We start from the raw sequence: 27,059 nt of genomic DNA on the forward strand, positions 1-27,059 counted from the left end.
TACCTGTCTGATTTCTAATGGTAATTAAATGCAATGAGTTGTTGGCTATCTCAGTGTCTTAAATCACTGCTTCTTTTTCTTAAGTCATGGTGGGAGAAGTTTTAGGGAAAGGTTGATGCACTTGTTCTCTAGGTAACATGGGAGAGAAAATAGATACCATTCGGACAAATAAAATAAACACTTAAAAAGCCAATTGCAGTATTTATAGGTGATTTTAAGTATGCATCCAATTCAGCCTTGTGATAAGCACAGAGAGACTGGCATGGAGAGATCTGAAAAGCTTATTACACTTTGTGAGATGCACATGCATGTGGGCAAAAGTCTGAAATGTACAAAATACTGAAAGCAATCAATCTTAAGTCAACACAGTGAAAGGCAAAGGAACATTTATCTACATGTTTGGAAATTCAGCAGAAGGATCCACTCAGAATAGAAAGTCATCAAAGCAGACCGGCTAGAAAAGGCATAGCAAACAAGCACTTTCCCAGAAGGGATTAGTACTGGTTCACAAGGCTGTTTTTACTGACCTTGGATGGAAGCAGCACCCAGAAAGCCAATCAGTATGACCTTCACCCTTCATGATGATGTTCCCATTGGGAAAGGCCCACATCTTCCACAGGCGGTCATCACTTCCAGTAACAACAATGTCTTTCCTCGGATGTAAAGCCAAGCTGTAGGGAGCAAAAGGAGGAAGTAGGGGTTAAGAAATAAAATCAAAAGAACCATAGTACCCCAGCAATTTGTTAAGGCATTTGCTTCAGGAAGGAAGTTCCATCAGCTACATTATACCTACCATACATACACTCTAGAAACATTACAGATTTTCTTTAAAACCTAAGGTTCCAAATATTAATAAATAGGAAACAACTCACTCCTAATGTTTTGAATGCTGAACCCAGCTAAATCATTCACATCTTCAAAATACAATCAAATCTTACTTGATGTCCTCATCATACATCATATATGTAGCAAGTACTCTGAGAAAGGTACTTGCCCTTTACCCTAGGAGACTGTGAAGGAGATATCTGCCCCAAATCCTCTAATCTGAACTGGCACCTAGGCTAAGGTTACCAGACATCCCCGTTTCCCAAGGACAGTCCCAGAATTTACAAATCAGTCCCCATACAAAATCCACTGAAGTTGAAAAGTGTCTCCAGGTTCATTGAAAAAAAGTTTGGTGACCTTAACTTAGGCAAGGAGGGGAGAATGCTTGAGAAACAAACCCAACCCACTCCTCGGCTTATTGCAAACTTGGGTGATGGGCTGCAGGAAAGGGCTCTTCTCTAAGGTCCCGTTTGTAATTTGTAATAACTTCCTTTACTCTTTATCCCCTTTCCCTTCTTAAATTGATATTTTCCTATGTAAGGAAGATTAAAAATAGATAATTCATTTCTCTGAATCCAAGTAAAAATGGCACAAGTCCTTTTTTCAGCTTGCGCACATCCCACTGTCTTCAATAAGCCAGTGTGTGTATGGAACATTATCTTCTCTCTGTCTTTCTCTAGACTTCCTTTTAAACACCTTTTAGAAAAAGAAAAAGCCACAACTATTTTCTCAAAGTGCCTTTGTAATAATCTGTAGCAACTGGTTGGTAAAAATAACATGTATAGTATATCAGAGAAAATAAGCTCTTGCCACTAGAATGTAACACACAATGCAGAATTCATAGGGTGTCCCCCCTCTGCCTTAATTACAGGGCTCCTACAAAATGCGAAAGCTGCTCAAGAGTCGTACAACCAGAAGTGAATACCATTTAATTAGCAGCTGGGTTGGTGACACAAGTATGGTCGGGCTGCCACTTGCAAAAGGGAATCACATTCATTCCTCAAAGGGTGCCATATGTGTAACATTAATTAGGTGCCCTTGCTTTTCTTTCAGCAGCTCAGCAATGTAAAAAAGTTTTGCTTTCTTTTTGTTCACGGGATCTAATTATTTCCAGTACAGAAGCCCCTGTAAACTCAAGTGAAAGTACTTTAGGAGGCCATGGCACAGTGATATCAGCATTCTCCGCCGCCCCCCCCCCAACTGCAGAAGGACTTCGTCCTAACATAAAGCGGGAATGCAGAGGCTGTCATAGTCATTTTCATCTGATGCATTTATATGCCCATTGCATTATTTGGAATTATTTAACTCTCCTTAAAAACAGGGGTGGCTAACCTGCAGCCCTCCACTTGCTGTTGGACTCCAACTCCCATGAATCCTGGGCAGCCTGGCCAACAGTCAGATACATGGCAGGAGTCAGAGTCCACCAAGAGCAGGAGGGAGACAGGTTAGCCTCACTGCTTTAGAACATGAATAGAATGGGACATAGCTTATTACAGTGGCTAATGTGGATGTGGTTTTGTTTACAAAGCTAGGACTAGCTTCAGTTTATGCTACAATTCAAGATACATTATCAACTCTGAAGCATAGATATACCAATATCTGAAACCGCTTCCACCTCCAAATTGAAAATCACTGTTACTTGGGCTCAAGTAACACCCAAGCGGCGCCACCAGATTCAATGGAATTGTCTTCATGGGTAACATGTATGTCTAAGCTATCTGTGAATGAGAAATACCCAACATTTCAGCAGAATGGGCCACTGAGAGAGACTGCATAAAGGTCTATTCAGACAGAATTGTGTGATCCTAATGAGATGTTTAAGCCTCACCAAAAACCTGCTTCTGCAACTGTGATTCCCCGCTCCGCATGTACTTTGACACTGAACATCTACACATCTACACTGGGCACCTGAGTGTTTGGATGGAACAGAAGCTAGAGATGCTCAATATACATAATCAGTGATGTGAAGTCATGAAGTCATGATAAACAGCCTGTGGCATCAGTTGCCTAGATCTCATCCCACCAAAGGCTTCTGTGTCTTTTAATTATTGTAACCTTGAAAAAAGCTTCACATCTGGTCGGGAAACAACTTGATAAACTTATCGCTGCCTCCAAGTTATTAAAGGAATAAGAGAAAATAAAGGAAAACATTTCCTGAATCACACAAATGTCACATTTCCCCCCGTGACTCCCCATTATTTTTCTCAGGAAGACAAGCAAAAGAAAAGCAACTCCATTGGGGGGTTTCCCTGATGTCTACGACCAATACTAAAAGCAGACTTCACCCCCTTTAAATGGGTCTTAAAATCCCACCTTTTTATTGCTGCTTTTAGTGGCTAGTTTGTGCTGGAATTTTTTTGATGGATATTTTATACTGATTTTAGTAATATTTGAAATGTAGTGAGATCTGGTTTTATATTATTATAAAATCGAATTATGATTTGATGTGCATTGACCTGTCTTGAGTATCACACCAAGCGAAACCAGAAGCACTGATCTGGAGAATTCAGAAGTTTAGTCTCATTGTCCCAAGAGAGGCTGAATTTTTTCCTATTTCATGATTTTGCACTGAAATATATAATTAGACTTTGGTACTTTGTGGTGGTTGTGCAGCCTATTGTGACCAATGATCGTTCTACAATTTGCTGTTGAAGGTAAGGGTATCTATTAGCTTCCAGTTTAAAAAGCATGACAACTTATATTTTGTCTGCTTTCAACAATGGTTACCTCAGCGGTTATTAATAACATTCATCAGGTTCTGCTGGAATATATATATTTTAAATAGAACTGGAGTGTTCAAATGTGAAACAAAACAGACATATTGTGAGGTAAATTACAATGATTATTTGACTTGCTAATAATTTTTATTGTGTGACCTTTGGCACTTTTCAATGTATATGTTTCCTGAGAGCACAGAAATATTAAACTGTCTTCTTTTTCAATAAAAGGAAAACAGCTGTTCCCAAATGCAATTTTTGCTTGACCAACTTGAAACAAGGCACTTTCTATCTCTAGCTTGTTTGAGATTAACATTCATCATTATTGTTAGCAATTCCCAGGTTTCTCCTGCATGGCAGCTTTTTCACAGATGGTTTGAAGCACTGCTGCGTTCTGTACACACTTAGAAAGGATGTGACACAAAACTTGCCACTTGGCAAGTTCTGCTAAATTACAAAGGTTTATACAAGAAGGTATTTCCAAATTGATTAAAAAATACAGCATTGACCTGCCAATTCAAATTCCTAAATTAATATGAAAATTTAAGGCATTACCCTTCTCAAGGTCACCATTAGAATTGGAAAAAGATATATCACTTCCTATTGTCAATATATGGGGCCCTGATCCTGCGTATATGCATTTAATGGCCTATGTTGCTTCTGTGCACATACACACACACACACACACACACACACACCTTCCTATGCATTATGAGATTAGAAGTGGGCATCAGACGTGTGTGACATCTCCCCTTTCCTTCCTGTCCCTACTTCATATTCTATGAGGAGAAGGTACTGTCCAAACTGCAATAAACCTTAATTTGGATACTTGACCGAAAACTTGTAGTAAAAGTTCGAACTATGGATTGACAAAGGATTTATAAAAATAGTTATGAAAGAGATGCAGAGGGGGGAATCATTACATTAAGATCCACAATGCGGGGAGGGGGGTGTCAAAAGGGATTATATGTTTTTTAATTCATTTGTTTATGTAAAATGAAAAATGAAAAAATAACATTTATAAAAAGGAAGTATTTTGATAGCAATGATATAAAAGATCCATGGTCAGGGTAAGATAGGTGCAAACAGTCTTCCTTTGCTGCCTGGCCTTGCCACTATGACAGGCTAGAAGAAGAAGATGGGGCTGTTAGCCATTCAGTTCAAACAAACATTGGTTACAGAGCCTGCTTTGGATCAAAACAGTCACAATCTCCAGCTCAGACATAAGCCAGGGATCATTGTTTCTCCCATATGCGCAGCAGGAGCAAATTGCCCCTGTTCAGAGTGTTAGCTATGGTTTACTGGGTTACTGGTTCACTGGGACTGGAGAAATGGGGTCAGAGTCTGAAGTGGGTAGAGTGACTGGACTTCTGCTCAAGAACTAATGTTCCCTTCAGCACACAGAACTGGTTGGGCAGCGCACTGGCTCTCTTCCTTGTCCAGGAAGGTTTAATCAATTATAAGGAAAGAGTAATATGAAAGAAGGGTTTCAAATCTCAGCAAGCAGAACAGGACTGGCACATCCTATAATTAACAATGCCTTTATGAATGGATGGGTTTCATTTCAGCTTGAAACATTTCTGCCTTCATTTAAATCTAATTTTGGTGATGAAATAATGTTTTTTTGCTTTTATTCAGTTGGAGGTTTGACATTTTACAGATCTGAAAACTGTTGTGTATGATATCATCGAAAACATTTCTTTTAAGGTCAAAGAATTACAGTTTTCTGACATTTACAGTGATAATAAATTCTGTATTTCTAGCCATTAGGTAACAAGGGGTTTCAACTACCTCATAAATCGCCTAATGATTTGACATTGCCCATATTGCACTGATTCAACAGGACTCTCATACGGCATGTGCATTTCTCCTGTGTGCTATTATTTCTGACGATGCCTATTCACACCACCCATACAGATGCTACTGATGTGATGAACATATTTCCCAATAGCCTTGTCTCCTTTGTTCTAGGTTATATTTTTATTACACTTATTTAAAATATTTAAATCCCACTCATTCACAATGTTCAAAAAAGCATCCAACAAAATTTCAAATCACATTAAAATGGCATTAAACAAATTGCACTACAGACACTTCTAAGAACCTTTCATTTCTGCTGAAACAGAACATTGTCATGTTACCTGCTGCTGCCCAGCCACAAGAGACCTCAGAGGCAGGAGAGGCCAGCCAACCAGCCAAGTCTCAGGGGGCCTGGAGGCAGAGTCCATATACAAGGTTTAGTCAAGTCCTAAGGTCAGGGGTATTTCAGTTCACATAGTAAGACGGTCCGAGGGTGAAGAAAGCTGAAAGTCCAAGGTCATGAGAAGCAAGAAGCAGCAAGGTCTGGTCAGGAACAACAAATGTTGTTTCCAACAACTGGCTGAGGCTGGAAACCCTACTTAAGAAAGCTGGAGGCAGCTGGTTCTCATCCAGAGCAAGAAGGCTGATCAGCAGCAGAGAGAGTCACTTCAGGCTCAGCAGGTGAAGGCGACTCCTGGCCCATGACACAGGAGTCCACAAGTTACTGGATATGCATGTACAGTGGTACCTCTGGATACGAACAGGATCCGTTCCAGAGCTCCGTTCGCATCCTGAGTAGAACGTAACACGCAACTGCCCGTCTGCGCAGGTCATGTTTCACCACTTCCGCGCATGCACGTGACATCATTTTGAGCGTCTGCACATGCACGAGTAGCGAAACCCGGAAGTAATGCGCTCTGTTACTTCCGGGTCGCCGTGGAGCGCAACCTGAAAATACTTAACCTGAAGCTACTTCAACCTAAGGTATGACTGTATACATATTGTATTTTCTTCATCCTTATGAGAAATATGTAGATCCAGTTGACATTCTGAAATTTCTTTTATTACTATATTTCTTTTTGAAAAAACTGTGTCCACCAAAAATATAAATATGTGCCTCTTTGTTACATTTGTTTCCAGGTTTCACTAGAACGCCACTCAGACTATCCAAAGTAAAAAGCGCAAAAATTCATTACCCTGAAATCACTTACTTTTCTTATGTTATTTATTAAAATATTTATAGTCCCCTTCTCAAAGTTTCCTGTAGCAACTATATATATTTTAAATGGACAACTTAAACTGTAATCCTATACTCACTTACCTGGAAGTACCATTGTACTTAGTGGGGCTTACTTCTGATTGCAGTGTTAAAAAAAACATATGCATGGGGGCAACAAACCAGATAGCAGACCAAGGATGATGATGATGATGATGATGATGATGATGATGATGATGATAATAATAATAATAATAATAATAATAATAATAATAATAATAATTTATTTGTACCCCGCCCATCTGGCTGGGTTTCCCCAGCCACTCTGGGCAGCTTCCAACAAAGACCAAAAATACACTAAAATGTCACACATTAAAAACTTCCCTGAACAGGGCTGCCTTCAGATGTCTTCTGAATGTCAGGTAGTTGTTTATCTCTTTGACATCTGGTGGGAGGGAGTTCCATAGGGCGGGTGCTACTACCGAGAAGGCCCTCTGCCTGGTTCCCTGTAGCTTTGCTTCTCGCAGTGAGGGAACCACCAGAAGGCCCTCGGATAGCATGAGATACATTATTCTAATAAGTGTTTTCCATTTTAGGTTCCTTATATGCCCACATCCATCCCCACACGTGTAAAGCTTTCATTCTGGTAAGTTGTTCACTTTATTTATTTGAAGACAATTTTGCATTTGCAGATACTCAAACCATTGTCATTTAGCTTTGTTTGCTTTTTTGTAGCAGTATACAAATAACAGTAATAATACATGTACCTACTATACTCAAGATGCATTTGTCAAGAGACCTGAGGCTCAGGGCTGAAGCTGCCAGTGTTGATCTTTGACAAATGTGAAAATCCCTCTCTCTCTCTCTCCCTCTCTCTCTCTCTCATACACCCCCCCCGCCCCCTTATGATAAATGTTTTATTAGAACTTGAGTTATAAATAGAAATAACCTTCACAGAATATTACAATATTAACCTCTGGTATATTAAAGTAAATAAAATTGGCCCGAAACGTATGACACTGGCTCTGACTAAGATCTTTGGTCCCTCTGGCCCAGGGCCACATGGCAGTGACTGGCAGTGGTACTTCGGAGACTCAAGCAGAGGACTTTGCCAGCTCTTCTTCCTGATGCCAGGGACAGAAGTTTCTGTATGCAAAGCAGAGGAGCATCACGGAGCTATGGAAATCTTCACACAAGTAGGGATTTGGAAGGGTCCCTGACCGAATGCAGAAAAAAGACAAAAGACTGGGCGAACACCATTCTGCCATGAGAGAACAGAACAAGTCATCCTCCCCCTGCCCAAAAGTGAAGAAACCTTCCACCAGTCAGGTGAAGGGAAATGCAGAGGTGGTAACAAATGCAGGTACTGTGTTCCCCCCAACCTTCTCGCCAAAGTCTAGCAATGGGGCAGGCCCCACTATCCCTGGCCTGAAATGACCCATTCTTACTAGGAAGACTTCCTAGAAAAAGAGGGGGGTCTGACATATGCATGCAGATGCTCTCCTCAGGCTCTCCGACTGTGTATCCTGGAACAAAGTGATAGGGATTCAGCAGCAGAGCACATTGTGCACTGAGAGATGTGCAACACACACACACAGTACAGGTTCTGTGATGCTGCTGTTATGCTAGTTCTTGGCTGTGGGGATACAAATTTAAATCACTAATTAAATATTTGAACAACACAGAAATGCTAGGAAAAGAATACATACACCACCTGCCCTATCAGAAAAATAAAACAGTCTATAATACCTAATGGCATATCAAAATGTTACAAACTTCAAATCTGTGTACTCTGGAAAAAAATAGTTTTAATTTAGATGTGGTGCAGAAATGTGGTTAAGAAAGGGATATTCATGAATAGAAATATCACCCAGATGAATGCACTAATAATTAAATAAAATGTATGTGAATACTCCTTTTACTGGCACAGCTATGTATAAACTAAACTAAACTAATTTAAGATGTGCCCCATTAGTCTTCTTACCATGTGAAGTAATATTTATTTATTTATTTTGCTAACATTAGTCTGTGCATTGCATACCATGCTGATGATATTTTTCTATGACAAATAGACTGTGATCCTCTCTTTAAAATAAAAAAGGCAACCATTAAAAAATAACTTTCATTATACACTTCAGTAAGGGAAGTAGACAAGAAATGCGGAGATGAAGGTTTACATTTTTAGTTTTAAATAGCCACCCACTCAGATAAAGTTATATCAAGAAACTATAGGGGGATGTTAGAACATTAGCTCTAATTGAAAAATGAACTAGAAGGATGTTCAGACTCAGCTATGTGAAAGCATCATACTTTTTCTTTCATTCTTTCCTGTGTAACCTTATCATTATGCACTTGACATCCATCTAAGCAGGGCAGATTTCAACAAATAATGGACACAGAATGTGTAGGCAGTCTGCCATCAAGTTCCACCTTGTCCCCCAGAATATTTAATATATATATATATGAAACCACTAGAAGGGATTGGGAATGCAATGTATCTAATATAACTATAAAAACAAATAAGTGAGTGAGTGAACCCTGCCCCCCCCTCTCTCTCTCCATTCCCCATGAATCGGGAACGGCTGTGCAAGTACTGAGCCAGGTGGGCCAGATGAAGGCCAATGAACTAAGGCTGGTCCTGATAAGATGGTATGGATGTGTGTATGGAAATCAGGGAGGCAGCCTAGCCCTTCCCCTGAGAGAACAGGCTCATGGTCTGGGGTGTGCCATTGGAGGCCCAGGTGGCCTCCCTGGAGAGGAGTGCCAGGATAACATGATGCAGCAGTTATCACGTCACGCTAGGATCAGGGAGAACAAGGTCCAAGCCCCTGCTCAGGCATAAGCTCATGGGGTGACCTTAGGACAGCTACTATCTCTCACCCTAACACACCTAGGATGGGGGAGGCCAGGTGGGATAAAACATACTAGCAGAAGCAGAAACATTAAGATTTACATACATACAGTTCTGCGAATTCCTGCTCAAATATGCTGCTTGACATCTATTGTTCAATAGCTTCCAGTGACATATTCTATTCCCGCCCGCCCCCCCCCCCCGGACAAAGCTGAGCAGGAAGAGCGAACCCCACTAACCTCCCAACTCATTTTAGTACTCCTGCAGAATACAAAGAAAAGAAAATGAACAATAAAACATCTTGGGTTTTCTACTCCTTTAGATTGATCCCAGGAGAAAACAACAACAAAATCCATTTTTGCACTCAAGCATCTGATGTTGCCAGTTTTAGATTACAGGCTTTTTATAGCTCATTTCTGACTGAAGAGGTTGAGCACCACAACATCTCTTTCTTAGAATACACAAATACTGTCATTTCCAGCTGTTATTGTGCTCAACTAGCTATAGATTCTAAACAAACACACCCCAGCCTCCTCTTTTTTAACAGGGCATTCTCTTTGTTAAAACCTCCTCTTGTCAGTAGCTGTAACCTTGGTGTTATATACTATCAAGAAAGTAAACATTACCTCAAAGCTTTCTGTAAAAAATGTGATTGCATTGTACCTCAGGAAAGGAATACTGTGGGCATTAAAAATATATAACATACATGAATCTAAACAGTACTGAAACTAACATGCATAAATATTTTATTCTTTCCCAACTTTTGCCCTATTTGGGAATTACCGTATTTTTCGTCCCATAGGACGCACCCAGATTTCCCCTTCATTTTTGGAGGGGGAAAAGTGCGTCTTATAGGGCGAAAAATACGGTAATACTCTCATTTTCATAGCATGGGAGCCAGGAATGGGGGTGCACCGTGCAGCTCTGCCCCTTAGTGTGAAATGCGCAAAGGTCTGTAGCAACTGGGAATGGGAAATTTATTTTGATCTGCATTTTAGAGAAAAACCATACCTGATTCACCCTTCCTGGTCCAATCATTGTCTCCCTTTACTGCTCTCATTCCCATTTCCTAACCCCCTACCAAAGTCTCACCTACCAAGTCATCTCAGCATTGCCCTAAATCAGAACTGTACGATGGAGTCAGTTGCCACTCAAGGAAAATCCTGCCTGCACCCCACAATCCCTGCTTCAGTGCCTTACAGCTTATTAAATCCTAAAAAGGTAAAGGACCCCTGGAAGTTAAGTCCAGTCGCAGATGTCTCTGAGGTTGCGGCGCGCATCTTGCTTTATTGGCCGAGGGAGCCGATGTTTGTCCACAGACAGTTTCTCTGGGCCATGAGCCGCTTCTGGCGAAACCAGAACAGCGCATGGAAACGCCATTTACCTTTCCGCCAGAGTGGCACCTATTTATCTACTTGCAGTTTTGGGTGTGCTTTTGAACTGCTAGGTGGGCAGGAGCAGGGACCGAGCAATGGATACTCACCCCGTAGCAGGAATTCGAACCGCCAACCTTCTGATTGGCAAGTCCTAGGCTCAGTGGTTTAGCCCACAGCACCACTTATTAAATCCAATTTATTAAATCCTAGAACTGCTAGCTGGCTGAACCATGAACAAGAGCACTGTTAGAAATGAGGGTCCACAGCAAAAATTGCTTCCCCTTACAGTTGCGGCCTGGCATGGCCCCTTGGGGAGGGGCAGTCACCTCCTCCTTCACAGCTGGCCACTTTGCTTTGGCCTCTGGCTGGCCACAGAGGATGATGAGATAGCCTGCAAACATTTAAATCAAAATTGGCCAAGGAAGACCTTTGGGGTGGGGTGCTTTGGCAGTGGACCAGAGGGCTCAAGACTTCACTCCAGTCTGATACCAAGGGGATTTAAGCTGGTCGCGCTGAGTGCCAGCAGTGTCATCAGCAGCAGATCAATCCACCAGCCACATGGGCATTGCATTCAGAAGATTTTGCTATGGAGGAAATCATCGTTTTTGGAGCCAGGAACAAATTGGGCCATTTGAGGATTTTGCCTTCCTCATAGCAATTGTCACAACTTTCAGCAGATAAGGCATTGCATTGAATCTTTAGTCTATTCTGGCACCGGGGGTGGGGGGGGAAACGGACAGGTGAGATGGTGCATCATCTGCCTTGAGCAGATGCGGTATCTCAGGGTACCTTTAAGAAGAAGATTCTGTCCAGAAGCCAAAATGGGGAGCAAATGGGCCATACAACCTCCAAAGGCGGCGGCGGGGGGGGGGGGGACACAGCTTAGTTGACCTGTGTTTTGAGGTGACCCTTAACCCAAGCCTGACCCTGTCCAACATCAGCCTGCAGGCAGGAGGCTAATTCAGGATACATGCCCGATGCCTAAGCCAAAGCCTACCGGCATTTGTAATAATAAAAAAGTTGTGGTCATTTTCAATTCCAGAACGTTTTTACTTCTGTTCTGCTGCCACTTCCTCCTTTCCTGTCCCTCAGGGCACACTGCACACGGGCCCACAACATTTCTCTTTCTTTCTTTCTTTCTTTCTTTCTTTCTTTCTTTCTTCATATCCTACTTGTTTCGATAAAGATTTGAAAGTGGGCCCAATGCAGCACTGTTTTAGGAATGATGAAAAATCTATGAACCAGATCAAAATGACTGCAGGGAGAAGGAAAATAAATGCTAGCATAATTCCACAAATTCCATGCAGTGCTATAATAGTAAGGCTCTATAGCAGTTTGTTTGCTTTATTTGTGCCAAAGGCCAAAGAAAGCTCTTAGGCAATTCATTAATTTTAAACACAATCAATTAAACTCTACTTTTTGAGACAGACTCATAGACTCATACAGTTAGAAGGTACCACAAGGGTCATCTAGCCACCCCCTTCAATGCAGAAATCTTTTTGCCCAATGTGAGGTTCAAACCAACAAACCTGAAATTAAGAGTCTCATGCTCCACTAACTGAGCAATGCCTTCACCCATAAATATTTCCGCAGAACACACCCAAAGAAAAGTTTCGTTTCAATTTTCTTGAGCTCAGTCGTGACGTGCAAGATCTCTTCCATGAGCAGAAAGCATTTTTCACATGCATAAAAAATACTTCTGACTCACCCACTCTGGTATTTGTACATTTAATGGCTTATAAACAATGAATTCATTAATGTTTATTAATATAAGAAACTATAATCTATTTAAAATGTTCTATTTATCATTCTGAGATTTGTATTCTATTCTGAAATTTATAATATTATATGTTATAATATTAATTATAGGTTAATGAAGCAATGCTAGAGTGTGTGTGTAGAATGAACTTTAGCAAATAAAATTTTAAAAAGTGGAGGAAGATATCTTTAAGCCATTAATATTAATGGGCTTCAGCATTAGTAATGTGGTGCTGTATTATGGTCAAACGATATTGATAATTATGGGTGATAGTCAACTAAGCTTCACGCAGTGTTGGCCCACAAAAATGAATGAACATGGCTAAGTTAGGCCATTAATTTCAGTAGGTCTAGTTTTAGTAAAACTTAATTGAATACTACTTTATGATAATAGGCATTCATAATAAACACACTACAGAGAAGTTTTTGATATCAATTCTCAGCACCCCTTACAAAATCCCTATGATGCATCCTATGCTCATTCTACTCAGAGCAGAGCCACTGAAGTTAATGGGCATGACTAACTTAGGCTGATTTATTTCAATAGGTCTTTGCTGAGTGCAGCTTAGCTGCCTACATCCCCCTGTAAATTAGAGCAGTGTTATTATCTCCACAATGAATATGGTGAGGCTGAGAGATTACGGCTTGCTTAAGGAGTGTGTGCATAGATGAAGCATGATTTGAACTGGCAACATCCTAGCTCACATTTCAGTCATATTTGCCCAAATCAGTGTGAGGAGCAATAGGGAATAACATGTGGAATTACTTTCCTTTGCATAATAATTTTATTGCCAGTAGAAAGCAAAATCACTGTAGTTTATTTCAAAAGTAATTGGTTGACAGGGTTCAATTGTCATGAGCCCCACAGCACTGCTGGGCTTGGGCTGGCAGGCTCCGTTGCAGGAGGAAGAAACAGAAGGGCACTTCAGTTGTGGGGGCCTAGGTTGGCAGAGAGGGCATATCTCCTTTCCACCCTGATTCCAGTCATTTCAGAAGGCAGATCTGGGATGCCACCTCTCCCTTTCCCACAACTTTCCTGTGGAGCAGAGAGCCCCAGTGGAGGCTGTGGAGGGCCTTGATCAGCCCAGGGAGGAGGCTGAGTAGGGGGTGGCAGCAAGCGAACAGGAGAGGGCAGCCTTCTTGCCTCGCCTCAGGTGCTGCCTTCACAGCAGAGTATGCATTTGCAATTCCAACATTTCAGCCAGGTGAGTGAGTCTCATGAGTCAACCATGTCTCATTTTTAAAAGCTTGGCGGGGAAGCCTTGGGAACTTGTCGGGATTTTATCACTTCCATCCAGTTCTTGCCCTGCTCTTGAACTCCTGAACTCTAACGCCTGAGCCCTGGGACTTCTGATCAGCCTGTACCATTAGTTGCCTCTCTTTCTTACTTACAAACAAGAGCCTTTGCTTGCATTTTTGGTGCTGCAACTTATATTAGTCAATGTAAGTTTAAAAATCCAACAAAATTGCTGAGAATACTGCAGGCGTTTTCATTTTAAATAAGCTATACAAATAAAACTGCTGACAATTATATTGTAATTCACTTAACTTTATGTGAGATTTTTCTTTGCCTTTATACCACTTAGTAATAAATACAATGAGAAAAGCATGGTTCCTTACAGAGAAACATTACTGAGGCACTCTATTTAAATTAACTTAGTTTTCGTTAATAAAAATGTATATTTAGAGCTTTTATTTCTGTATGTAGAGCTCCTTATTAATTTATTGAATACAAATGCAAGTCGCAATTGCTAAGAGGATTCCCCGCCCCACAACGTATTTCCAAGAAAAGGAGAGTAGGAAAGAGGAACAGAGAATGAATATTTGGAGTTTGATATGTGAAAGTACCAGGCCAATATAGTTAATCTATTTCGATATCTTTCCTTTATAGGAAATGTGCTAATAAAAATAATATCCCCCCTTTCCCCCAAAACAATAAGGACAAAAGAGAAATTAAATGAGTGTTGATCTGGTTGCAGTCCAGATTCAGTTTCCCTTAAACCTTTTGGTTATGGATGTTAGGAAATCAGTGGTAATACTAATCCATCTCCCCCCTCCCCTCCCCCCCACCCCTGCTCACTTAACATCCACATCACAAGTGCAGCATTTGCATTCTGCTTTTTCTGTTTAGAGAACATGATTATTCTTCAGGAAGAACAAGATTGGCTGCCAGTGGCCTGATATACAGATGGAATTCTGCTTGGGTCAGAGGAATGTGCCACAGCGTAGGCACCGGCAGATATTCCTGTCGACCTCCCCGCGTCTCCACTCTGCTGATAAGCAGGCGAGGTCCCGGCGATTCATCTCAGATGTGTGAGAGGAACACACCGTTCACCCTCTCTCCCCTTTGGTGTCCCCCAGAGAGGGGAAAGAAGCAGACAGAAAACTATTTACATCTTTTATTTCTGTCTCTCATATCAGTACAGAGAAACACGTCTGCACTCGACAACAGCAAGAAGAAACTCCTCCCATGTACTTCCAGTACAGGTCATATGACACACACACTGAGCTAACATCCGGTGCTCAGTACGGATTGGACTGCCCCTTTGTTTCTATGGCAACAGTCACAAACATCCTGTCTGGCTTCCCAGCCACAAGCAGCTGACTGAGCTGCTGGAGCCTTTGCTTGCTGCAGCATTGGTGCTTTATGGTAACATACTCCCCCTAAAGTATCAATGCGTGCTGCGAGCAAAGCGTCATCCAGAGAAGAAAACAAACAGTTGTTATACTTATAACATTCCCCTGTTGTTTCAGTTCCACCCTTGGAACTACCCGCCACTGGTTTAACCAATGTACCTCTCTGGTTGTGTGACTTCGCATTTCCTTGGTTAACAACTCTCTGTTGTGCCTTTGTCTCTGACTCAGACACAGCTTCAATCTGTCCTTGATCGTTTACAACAGCAACATATGCAAGGTTAGCAAACTCATTTGAATACCTCTTGGGTGGTACACCCTTCGTTGCTCTCTCAGACCTTCGTAAGAGCTGCTGCTCTTCTCTGCTTTCTGGTTCAGCCTCTTAACTCTCTGGAGAACCAGTACTAAGCTTAATCAGTGGTTCATCTTCCTCTTCTGAGGGTCTAGTCATTATTTGAGATTTCCTCTCAATGACTGTGACAACTGAGCTGTCTGAGCTATCAGTGTCATCACCATCAGTACCACTGTAATCTGTGACATCAGAAAAATCATCATCATCATCAGAATTATCTGTGGAAAAAGTGTGAACAATCACTCTCTCCCGTTCAGGAGCACTCTCTAGAAACTTTGTGAGAATCACCTGACCAGATTCAGACAAAATTACTCTGTAGAGACCTTTTTCATAACCTACAAAGATGCCTCTGGCATTCTTTACCCCACTTGGAGCTTCTGTTCTCACATGAGACCCGAAAACCTTGAAATAGGCAACAGAAGGTTTTCTATTAAACAGCTTCTCAAAAGGAGAACATCCCAACTCTGTTGAGACTTTTCTCAACCACACATGAAGATAGGACGCTAGCGATTCGGCCCAATAATCATGTGGCAAATGTGAACTCAGCAATTGCGCATGCATCCCCTTTTGCAATTCTTTGTTCACCCTAACACAGACACATTTCTTCCACGCTTCTTCGGAACTAGCAAGTTTGTGTCTTATCCCTTTCTCATCCAGGAACCTCTGGAAATCCTGTAAAAGAAAAACTGGCTTGTCATCTGTGAAAAGACAATCAATGTTAGCATCATGCATACTTTTAACCTTGTCACAAAACTCCTGAAACTTTTCTAAAGTTTCCTGCGGTTTCTTCATCAAGTAAACCCAAGAATAATTAGTGTAACAATCAACACACACAAGGTAATATTTTGCACCGCCCCTAGATGGTTCTAGAGGACCAATCACATCAGCATACACCCGCTGAAAAGCTCTGTCGACCTTCTTAGCCACCTTCCTGGTGCCCTCTTTGTTGGTCAGACCTGTAAGAGAAAATTCGTTAGAATCAGAAGTATTACATTTCATGTAATCACTTTGATCAAAAGTCAACAAATACAGTCCATCTTTCTCTTTGGCAGTAAGAAACAGTTCTCCATCTTTGTAGATCTTGCATCTTTTAGCATCATAGTACAGTTTTAGTCCCTTCTTTGCAATCTGCGAAGCACTCAGCAGACTAAATTTCAGTTCTGGAACCAGGTAAACATCGCTTATAGTCAAGTTCAGACTCTCAAGATACACAGTTCCAATTCCGGTCGCTTCCAGTTCTTGACCGTTGGCTTGTTTCACAGTGAAGCTTTGCTTCTTCAACGTCGAAAACAGTTCCCTGTGTGGGCAGAGATGCTTCGTGGCGCCGGTATCGATTATGAAGGCGTTCCCAACATCTGGCGTGGTTCCTTTCGCCATCATAGCCTTTGCAGGTTTCACCTGGCAGTTGGTACGGCTTTTGCTTGACGCCTCAGGCTTCGTAGAGCTGTTCTTGGCTCCTTTTGACTGTCGTGGCTTCTTACAGTTTTGCTGTAGATGCCCAGTCTGTCCACAATTATAGCATCGGACGGCACTCAATGCTATGGCATGCTCTCCAGTAGATTCAGCAGTGGGAAGATTTGAACTCTGTTCTTGCCTCCCTCTGTCTTTCACTTCCAGTGCAGCAAGTCTGTCGTGTTCGTTCAGGACCACAGCACACACTCTTTCCGCGGTTAGCTGAGCCGCCGGTAGGGAACCAAGCTGACTGGCAACAACCTTGTAGGTGCGGCTAAGGCTGTTTATCATCATGAAGCAAAACACTTCCTCCTGTAGACGGAAATTGCGTTCCACCATCTGTTGACGCAGAAACTTCATCTCTGTCAGGTGCGCTTGAACATCTCCATCAGGCGCTAATCTCAGATTGGTCAACTTCTCAAAATACAGCAACGCTGAAGAACCAGCATCTCTCTGATGCGTTGTACGCAGCGCGTTCCAAACCTCTTGCGCAAATTCCAAATGCTGTATATGCACAAGCTGCTCATCTGAGACACACAGAATTATAGCAGTCCTAGCTTTCACATTCTGTGACTCCCAAGCACGCGTTGGTGCTGCTGGGATGGGATTCTCAATCACCCCAAACAGTCTCTGATTCTGCAGCAGGGCCTTCATCTTTACAGACCAAGATGAATAATTGTCATTGGTCAGGAGGGGTGGAGAAGGCAAGCCTCCCCCCTTCTTGGCATCCATTTTGAGTCCTTGCATTGACTCTAAAAGACAAGCCTCTAAAATCCAATAGCTGGCTTGTTTACACTCTGGACACCTGGCAACTCTGACACTGGCTGCGTTGGAAAGTCCCTTCCACCAGTTCGTGAGGACCTAGTCATAACAAAACTTTGTTTACGCCTCTCTGAGGCATAGTCTGACTGTCCAGCCCTCTCGAGTAGCTTTCCATTTCTCCTCTCTGAGGCACAGCCTTCTGAAGGACGTTGCCTAGCAACAGCGCATTCCTTTCCTCGGACAGGAAACCACAAAAATGCCTGGTATGCAGGCCTCTTCTAAGTTGGAGCTGCTTTCCCACACTCGCTGTCCGTGAAGCAGTGAATGAATCAATCTGCATTCACACTTCTAAGCCCTTAAAAGTCTCATACCTTGAGCATCGGCTTGGCTGTCAGCTTCTTCTGGTCAGCTTCTGGCTGCAGAGAATCAGCCTCTCAAATCAGGCTTCCATGGAGCAGAGGAGGACAATTCACCAGCCTCTCATGCAGATGTCCGATGGATCGAAGAAAACAGCAACCATCCGAAGGCTGCCACTGTTGGAATTCTGCTTGGGTCAGAGGAATGTGCCACAGCGTAGGCACCGGCAGATATTCCTGTCGACCTCCCCGCGTCTCCACTCTGCTGATAAGCAGGCGAGGTCCCGGCGATTCATCTCAGATGTGTGAGAGGAACACACCGTTCACCCTCTCTCCCCTTTGGTGTCCCCCAGAGAGGGGAAAGAAGCAGACAGAAAACTATTTACATCTTTTATTTCTGTCTCTCATATCAGTACAGAGAAACACGTCTGCACTCGACAACAGCAAGAAGAAACTCCTCCCATGTACTTCCAGTACAGGTCATATGACACACACACTGAGCTAACATCCGGTGCTCAGTACGGATTGGACTGCCCCTTTGTTTCTATGGCAACAGTCACAAACATCCTGTCTGGCTTCCCAGCCACAAGCAGCTGACTGAGCTGCTGGAGCCTTTGCTTGCTGCAGCATTGGTGCTTTATGGTAACATAACATACTTTCCCCCCTTTAAAAGGTCCATGTTTTGCTCACATAAACAGGTTAAAATATGTTCATCCTTTCATGTTCTGCTGGAAGAATAGAAGAGCTGTATATAAGCATTGCTCCAATTTTTTTTTAATTCAAGGTATTGGTTTCCTTCCCTTTAGCGATAAAAGTAATCATTGACATCTTGTTATTTCAGATAAACTTTGCAAGCAAACAACTTGCCAGACAGACTTCCCTTGTAGAAGATAACCAGAAGGAAAATCTTTGGAATGAGGCTTATTTCAGTTTTGCATATTCTGAATACATATTCTGAATGCATATGTAGAAATCCCTGCATGAGGAATTGATGAAAACTGTGTGGACGAGTTATAAAAGATTTAAATAAATATGTGAGCAAGTTCATCCAAACTGGAAGGAATATCAAGATGTTCAAATTCCTGCATATACAGGTATTCAGAAACAGAGTTCTTTTAAATGTCTGGAAGAGGTGGGATAATGAAGAGTGGAAGAACACCATACAATATTTGTGAACAACTGTTTTGCTGAATCTGTTTCAGGGTCATGTTCAAAGTCCTCCATGTCACCTTTCATCATGTTCGAGAGAGTCCCTGAATCCTCTGCAGCAGTTTTTTTGGAGGTGGAGAGGCTGGCAGAGGGAAGGAAGAATTTATGGCTATTGCTTCCCTCCCTCTGCCCCTGGATCAAAGACCCTTCCATGAATGGAAAGACAGCATTAGTTACGTCTTATTTGTTTTTGAAGCTTACGCTTCCTGTATCTTTAATCATTTTAGCAGAAAGAAGCCTTCTTGAGGCAAAGGACCTCTTACTGCTGGTACATTCCCTGATCATTTAAATAACTATTAATAGACTCAGAGTCTCTAACATTTCACAGAGGTAAATTGCACAACGTGGGGCTGCCATACGTCTGGAATTTCCTGGACACAGCCGGGATTCGGCCGTCGGAAACAGTGTCTGGGCGGAAATCGCAAAAATGTCTGGGAAAATCTGGATGTATGGCAACTCATGTCAGCGGTGTTTTTGGCGATTTTCCACTTTTTGAAATATGGCAACACTAGTATAATGATGATGAAAAGTGGATAGGACCAGAGTCCAGCAGGCTGGTGGTATGGCCCAGCATGCAATAGCTTGAACAACACAATCAATAATGGGATGTGTCCCATGGAGGGCTTACATAATGATGTTGTATCTTCAAAACAGATTAAAGCCCCAGCATCTCTCTCTTTAGAGATTAAGCACAGAACCATTATTGAAAGGGTCAATGGCAGGGAGGGGGCAAGTGATGGGGTTGGCGGAATGGTGTGTGTGCGTGTGCGTGCGTGCGCTCTGAATTGCCCTCCCAGTAACAGGACATAGGTATTATTGACAAAATGAGGAAATAAATATTTGACTATCACCTACCCTAAAGTATTCAGATTATTCAAATATAGCAACCTAAATCCAAACTTAAGTCAGGGCCCAGCCAAATTCAGAGTCCAGTGAGAGGGAGAAAAGCCCCCCTTGGTGACTCCAATCACACCAGAGTTTCTGCAAAGCTGCTGAATGAACCACAAGCCACTTCCATTGATGTTCCGTTGGCGGCATGCAAGCACCACAAACTTTCTGCCTCAGCCCTGTCTATTTATGTATATTCATTCATTTATTTAAAACAGCATTTATACCACCATCTCAAAAGGTATCAGGTGGTGCACAACAGTATCATAGCACCCAACATTTCAGGAGGGCAAAGCAGCGCACACACAAACACACCGTGCCCCCTGCCCCCTCTCCGTGCTCCTTCTGCCCACCACCCACCCAATATTCCCGCAGCTGCTTCCCCCGCCCCCACCTCAAAAACCCTCAGAGTGGCTGCCACTGAGAAGAGATGTGAATCCAGTTTGCTTCAGGGCTTAGTGGCAATCTGAGCTAATGTTAGCACTCTATTCATTATACCATACTGTGTGTGTTTGTACGTGTATGTTGTTTCCACTATTTTGCATGAAAGAGGAGATGTGTTGATTTTTGTAAAAAGAAAAAGAATGTGAACAACCTTTTTTAAAAAAACTCTTCTCTCATATCTATGTTCTAAAATTCTTGGCTTTGTAGCCATTTTTAAATAGAAAAGGCATGCAAGTATATTTATTTATTCATTCACCCTGTGTATGAAATTTCAATGAAAAAGGAAATGGATTATTAGCTCCCTCGCTATTTCTTATGCTGAGGGCATGAGTTCAACAAACAATGAGATGCACGGGGGGAGGAAAGCAAAACTGAGGAAAGTCTGTCTGAGGAAAACCTTTTATGCACTGACCTCCAGTAGTATCCTTTTAAAATCTCAAATTGGAGCCGCAACCATGGTTTCTTTTCTAGGTCAACAACCTTTTTGATTAAGCATTAAATGGGCCTTCTCATCTCTTTCACATCACAGATTTTTTCCAAGGCTTTGCTCTTCTAAATTACCATCTAGCTCTCAGTCTTTTTCAGACCGTTCCTTTGTGTCTCCATTTTCTGACTGCCAAACTACTGCAGGTCCTTTACTTTCTTTAATCTTGTTGTTAGTGCTGCCAGCCCACACGTATGCTGCTTCCTAGAATCTATGTGTCAAGCAAGAGAAGATGCTGGAGAGAATTTAGGCTTACTTTATGCAGAATAGTTGAATTTTATACATAACAGGTAGAAGAGAAGTTAGCAGGACTAGATTAATTGCTTCATGTCCTTTTCCTAGACGTTGCAACAACAGGTTGTTTTATACACGGTTGAAAACAGAATCATGCATGAGTAGAGTAAATAATATGAAGACTGTGAACAGAATACATTTTGTGGAGGGGGGTAAGACACTTTTTGGCTAGCACTGAAACAGGGAAATAAGAAAATATGGTGTGCAAAAACACATTTTTCTCCCATCTTACTTCTCCACCTCAAAATTAGGTCAGTACAGTACTTCCGGGTTAGCGCCTCCAGCAATGGCGGATTTCCTCTGATCGGGAGGAATCCGCTCCGTGGAAATCAGGGTCTGGACCGCCACGGTGAGGCGGAGACCCACCAAAAACCACAGGCGGGAGAAGCCTGTGGACGTGGGATTCAGCTGGCACCTTTTGCCTACTCGCGGGGAAACCCGATTTCGGGGATCCGGAGCGATGTGGGGTGAGCGGCATGGTGCTTCGAATCGACTGCTTCTTTCACGGAGTGAAGCCGCATTGTTGTTGCCGGACAGCACTGACTTTTTCCTGTGGACAATTGGACTCTAAACAACTACCCGTGAGTAGAACGGAAAATTGGATCTCTAAACTTCTTAATTTGGCATCGAAACGGGAAGGCTTCAAACAGGAAGTCCGCCTTCCTCTTTTGTAAATAGATTGAAGCAAAGACGTTGCAAGCTAAAGCCTGGAAAGTCTTTTGTAAAGGATTAAATCTCCATCGGTTAAAATTACTAAACCCCCCTTGGAAGCAGGAGAAGAGGGGGGAAATTCTAGATCGTTTAAGCCTGCAGAGGAGAGAGTGAAGAAAGATAAATCACCACCATTTCGAACCTGGGAACGGGCTGCCAGTAAGATTGACGTTTTGGGAAAGTTCATTGGCTGTGAATAAAACGTATGTTGACAGATTGTTAAATAAGAGAAATATATTGTTTCCACTGTTTCCTTTTGCACTTAAAAAGGAGCAAAAAAAGTAACTGAAAATCGAAACTAACTCTGTCGCTGGATCTGCGTTTAAAAGGATGGATACAAATAGAAATTGTTTCCCCTAGAGGGAGCTTTTGAAACTGTTGCAGGAGTGGAGCTGGGGAATTTCCAGCTGCAGAGATTAAAGAGCGTGAGAATCAGAGTCTGACCTTGGACAAGAATGTTGACAGAAGAAGCCTTAGTGATTGCATTTTGCAAGACAAGTGCTTTATTGGAACAGCTTCATGAGAAGATGGATGTGATGATTATTAAAATTGACAATTTGGGACAAAAAATGACTGAGTTGGGACAAAAAGGGAATACCTATACAGAAATTACTCAGGAATTGACCCAGGAATCTGTTTTGACATGGCAAGCTGTGGAGAAGACGAAGGAGAAAGTTGTTGTTGAACCTCAAGTAATTCAAGTGAAGAGAGCCCTGGCCTCACAGAGGCCATTTGATGAACATAAGCTGTTGCCCTTTATGATCGAATCTAGAGAAAGCCAGACTTGGTGGGATGGAGCCCTGCTTGGATTGGAGAAGGAAAGTTGGATAGATCCTCCTATGCAGGGATGCTCTGGCCTTTGGGATCTGGATTTGGGTCAGGGGGAGAGTGGCGCTCTGAAATATCTTTTGGACTTTAGTTCCGACTATGGAGAATGGGCTGACCTGTCGAGAAGGAATGAAGACATTGTTAGGTTGGAGTTTCCCCGAGATCTACTCCTCAGTGCCAAAGGAAGGAAATTAAGAACAAGATCAGCAGAAGATAAAGTAAAGTGCATGTATAAATATGAAGAAGATCTGCAGAAGGGACATGGAAGAGAGTTAAGAGCCTCGGACAGAAGGTCACCAGGTTGATGGACTATATGGTATTGATAGAAAGGACTGACAGAATCCGAGACCAGGGAGAAGAGACGGTGGAGGAAGATTGAAAAAAAGTTTTAAAAAATTTATTTAGAGAAATGTTGCAAAATTAATGAGTGATAGAAAAATGTTGGAATGAAATTATATGGCTTTAGTAGAAATGTTATAAGGAGTTAAGTATAAATAAGTTTTAGGGTTTTAATGGTAAGATAAGGTTAAAATAAATTAAGATAATTAAATGATAGAAAACAGTGAAAGATGGAAAGGATTTGCTGAAATAATTAATAACTAGAACACAAAATGGGAGGTGTGAGGAGGTCGATGAAACAAGTTAATGAAAGATAAAGCTATGGAAATAATGGATGTGTTTTTAACTGTTTTTGCTTTTGTTTTTGTTTTGATGTATTGTGTCTTTTGCTTTTTTATATGTATTGTAATGTATTGATTTGTACTGTTTATTTTTTCTCTTTCTTTTTTACTTTTTTCTTTAATTCTTAAACTTTTAATAAATATTATTTTTTTTAAAAAATAGGTGCAGTACAGAAAGCAAAACAATGCCAAACCTAGATACAGGAATATAGCGACAGGGACAGTGGCCATCAGGCAATGGCTTTTCCCACCTGCCTTACCCCACCCTTCAGCCGAGACCAGGACTTCAGAACAGCAGAAGCAGCTGGGAAGAGAGAAGAGGAGTTCAGGAATATTTTTTGAAATAATTTTATAAGTTGTGTGCCTTTGTTTCTTAATTTAATAATTTTACATGTTTTTGTATGTTTTGTGGTATTTTATGAAATGTGACTTGTTATTTTTAATTATTATAGTTTAGTATTTCTTTATTGTAATTGACAAGTATAAACTATTATTATTTGCTGATATTTAATTCTACTGTTTACTATTAGGTTTTCTACTGGAATGTTGAATATTGCTTTATTTGATGTAAGTTGTTTAAAGTTATTGTGACTTTTTTGTATTGGATCAGATTGTTATTATTATTGTTTGACGTTTTATGATGCTTATATATGTGTTGGAAGCCACCCTGAGTGGCTGGGGTGTAAATAAAATTATTACTGTTGTTGTTTAAATTTGTATAACCGCCCTATACCCGTAGGTCTCAGGGTGGTTCACAATATAAAATTACAATATAAAAACAGAAAATACAGAATAAAAACAAAAATACAGTAAAGACAACATAAGAATCCCTCCTTCAACAACACATTTTAAAAGGGCATTGGATGTCAATTAGCCAAAGGCCTGGTGAAAGAGGAACGCTTTTGCCTGGCACCTAAAGGTATATGAAGGCACCACTTCTGACCTTAGCAAGCTTTGCCCATACCTGTTCCTTGTACTGAGTGCTTTAGGTAATCTGGAATGTATGCACATATATGTGGATAATATCACATTTACAATAATGCATATAATATATATGCATATAATAATTGTTTGTATTTTTAGTAGATCTGGTTAAAAGGGGGGGACCCCACTTCAATTGACGTTGAGATTTTCAGAATATTCCATCCCAACAGGTCGACAGCCCATGACCCTCATGACATCTCCCTTGAATCCCCCCAAATGTTCCCTGCTACCATCTACTTAGGAGAAAGGAAAAAGCCTTACATATCTTTTTTTAAGGTTACTTTGTAAGGCTCAAGCCACTGTTATCCATTTCATGGTCTGCTATTTAACATAAGTTATGCAGCTAATTACATAACTTAGATACGTACGTTCATTTTAATGTAAATGAAACACTAAAATAATGTAAAAAGTTACTAATTATACCATACTTTTCCGTGTACAAGACTAGGTTTTTTTTTACTTTTAAAATAAGGTTAAAAATCTGGGGGCGTCATACACGGATAGTGCATATGCCCATTTTCTAAATTTGGGGTCCTCAAAAGTAGGGGGCGTCTTATACACGGAAAAATATGGTATATTGTTGTGTTTCTGACCACAGACAAACATGCAAATTGAAGCAAGTTCTGCTTCCCTACTCTCAGGTAAACTGGTATATGACTTAATCTAGTAATGCTTAGTGCAGCCTGCAATTTAAAATAATTTAAGGAATTGTAATGATTTAATTAGACTAACATGATCAATAGTTCATAATGTTATTTTAAATTAGATAGTTAACTATGCCATATTCAGAGTAGACTCACTGAAATAAATAATACCAATACTAATACCAATAATAATTTATTATTTATATCCCACCCATCTGACCGGGTTGCCCAGCCATTCTGGGCAGCTTCCAACAAGTTATAAAACCACAGTAAAACATAAAACGTTGTTAGTTATTCAATTTATTTTTGCTTATTTAAGTTATTTTATTTTTGCTTTCAATAGACTTCACAAACTTAAAAGAATACCTACCACTCAGCTTTCATTTCAGTCCACACAATATAAATGAAGCATTTAATCTAAGAGGAAAGGTCAATGTTTACAATACTTTGGGCAACATTCCAGCTTGTCAGCTTTAACTGTTTCCTCCAGGCTGCCATGCATCACCAAGCCTCAAGTTTATCTTCTGATTTTGCAGCTGAGGTTCTGGCAAAGTGGAACTTCCTCTAGGCAAACATGATGGTAGAATCCAGAAACGGTTGGCATCCATGCAATAAAGTGCACCAGCAAAACACATGTGCTGTGTCTGAAAGTCTCATTTGATAATCAGTAGGCTAATTAAAACAGTAATAACTATGTTCCTCTTGCTAGAATAAGAAAGTATTTCCATACAAGTGCACAATATTTTATAAGCATGATCCAGATGCTGACTCAAGGAAAATCATCAATAATTTTAAATAGAAAATGCCCCCCTGGGAATTTGGCTAACCATGAAGAATATAAATCTAATGGAAGACAACTACACAAACACCTGGAAAGAAATAAAGAAGGACCTGGATACTTGGAACAGAATAAAACTCTCTTGGTCGGGAAGGATGGCAGCAATTAAGATGAGTCTATTGCCGAAATTGCTGTTCTTATTTCAAAATATACCGATAATTAGGGGAACCTCAGTATTCAAAGATTGGCAGAAAGTACTCTCTAAATTCATTTGGCAAGGAAAAAGGCCAAGAATTAGATTTAAATTATTAACGGATCAAAGAGATAGGGGAGGATTTGCGGTTCCAAATTCAAAGCTATATTATGAAGCCTCATGCCTTTGCTGGGTTAAAGAGTGGATTGTTATAAAAAACACAGACCTGTTGGATTTAGAAGGTTTCAGCATAAGATTCGGTTGGCAAGCATATTTGTGGCGTAATAAAGAAAAGGTCCCCAAGGGTTTTTCTAACCATATTATTAGAGGGCCACTGTTGGAAGTATGGGAGAGAAACAAAAAATTACTGGAAAGAAAGACCCCTTGGTGGTTATCACCAATCGACATCTTAACAGTAAAAAAAATAAATACTGAAGGAGAAAGATGGACATATGAAGATCTGTTAGTAAAAACAGAAAATGGATGGAAGATTAGGACATATGAAGAGATAAAGAATAAACTAACAGGCTGGATCCAATTTCATCAAATCAACGCTTTGTGGACCGAAGACAAAAAGGCTGGGATGAACGGGAAAAAAATCTAGATTCCAGGTAGAAATATTGGAAAGCAAATCAAAACTCCTATCAAAAATGTACAACCAGTTGCTAGAATGGGACACCAAAGATGAAGAAATAAAGGAGGTAATGGTGAAATGGGCGATGGACTTTGGATACAACATAGAGTTTGGTAAGTGGAAGAAACTTTGGAATAAAGGCATGAAATTCTTCGCTTGTACAACACTTAGAGAGAACATGGAAAAAAT

At 41.1% G+C, this 27,059-nt stretch overlaps 1 protein-coding gene across 2 annotated transcripts in view; it reads right to left on the reverse strand.

Moving 5' to 3' along the window:
• Positions 1-27,059, reverse strand: part of SPAG16 (sperm associated antigen 16) — a 466,237-nt gene that overhangs the window by 251,936 nt on the left and 187,242 nt on the right. Inside the window, exon 11 of one of the 2 annotated variants that reach the window (XM_081172703.1) lies at positions 528-671. The exons of the other annotated variant lie outside the window; for it this stretch is intronic. Within the exon in view, the coding sequence (XP_081028829.1) occupies positions 528-671 (144 nt within the window). The remainder of the gene's footprint in view (positions 1-527; positions 672-27,059) is intronic. 2 annotated transcript variants of the gene reach the window in all.

Source organism: Podarcis bocagei (genome assembly GCF_964188305.1).
Source record: "Podarcis bocagei genome assembly, chromosome: 1".
NCBI lineage: Eukaryota > Metazoa > Chordata > Lepidosauria > Squamata > Lacertidae > Podarcis > Podarcis bocagei.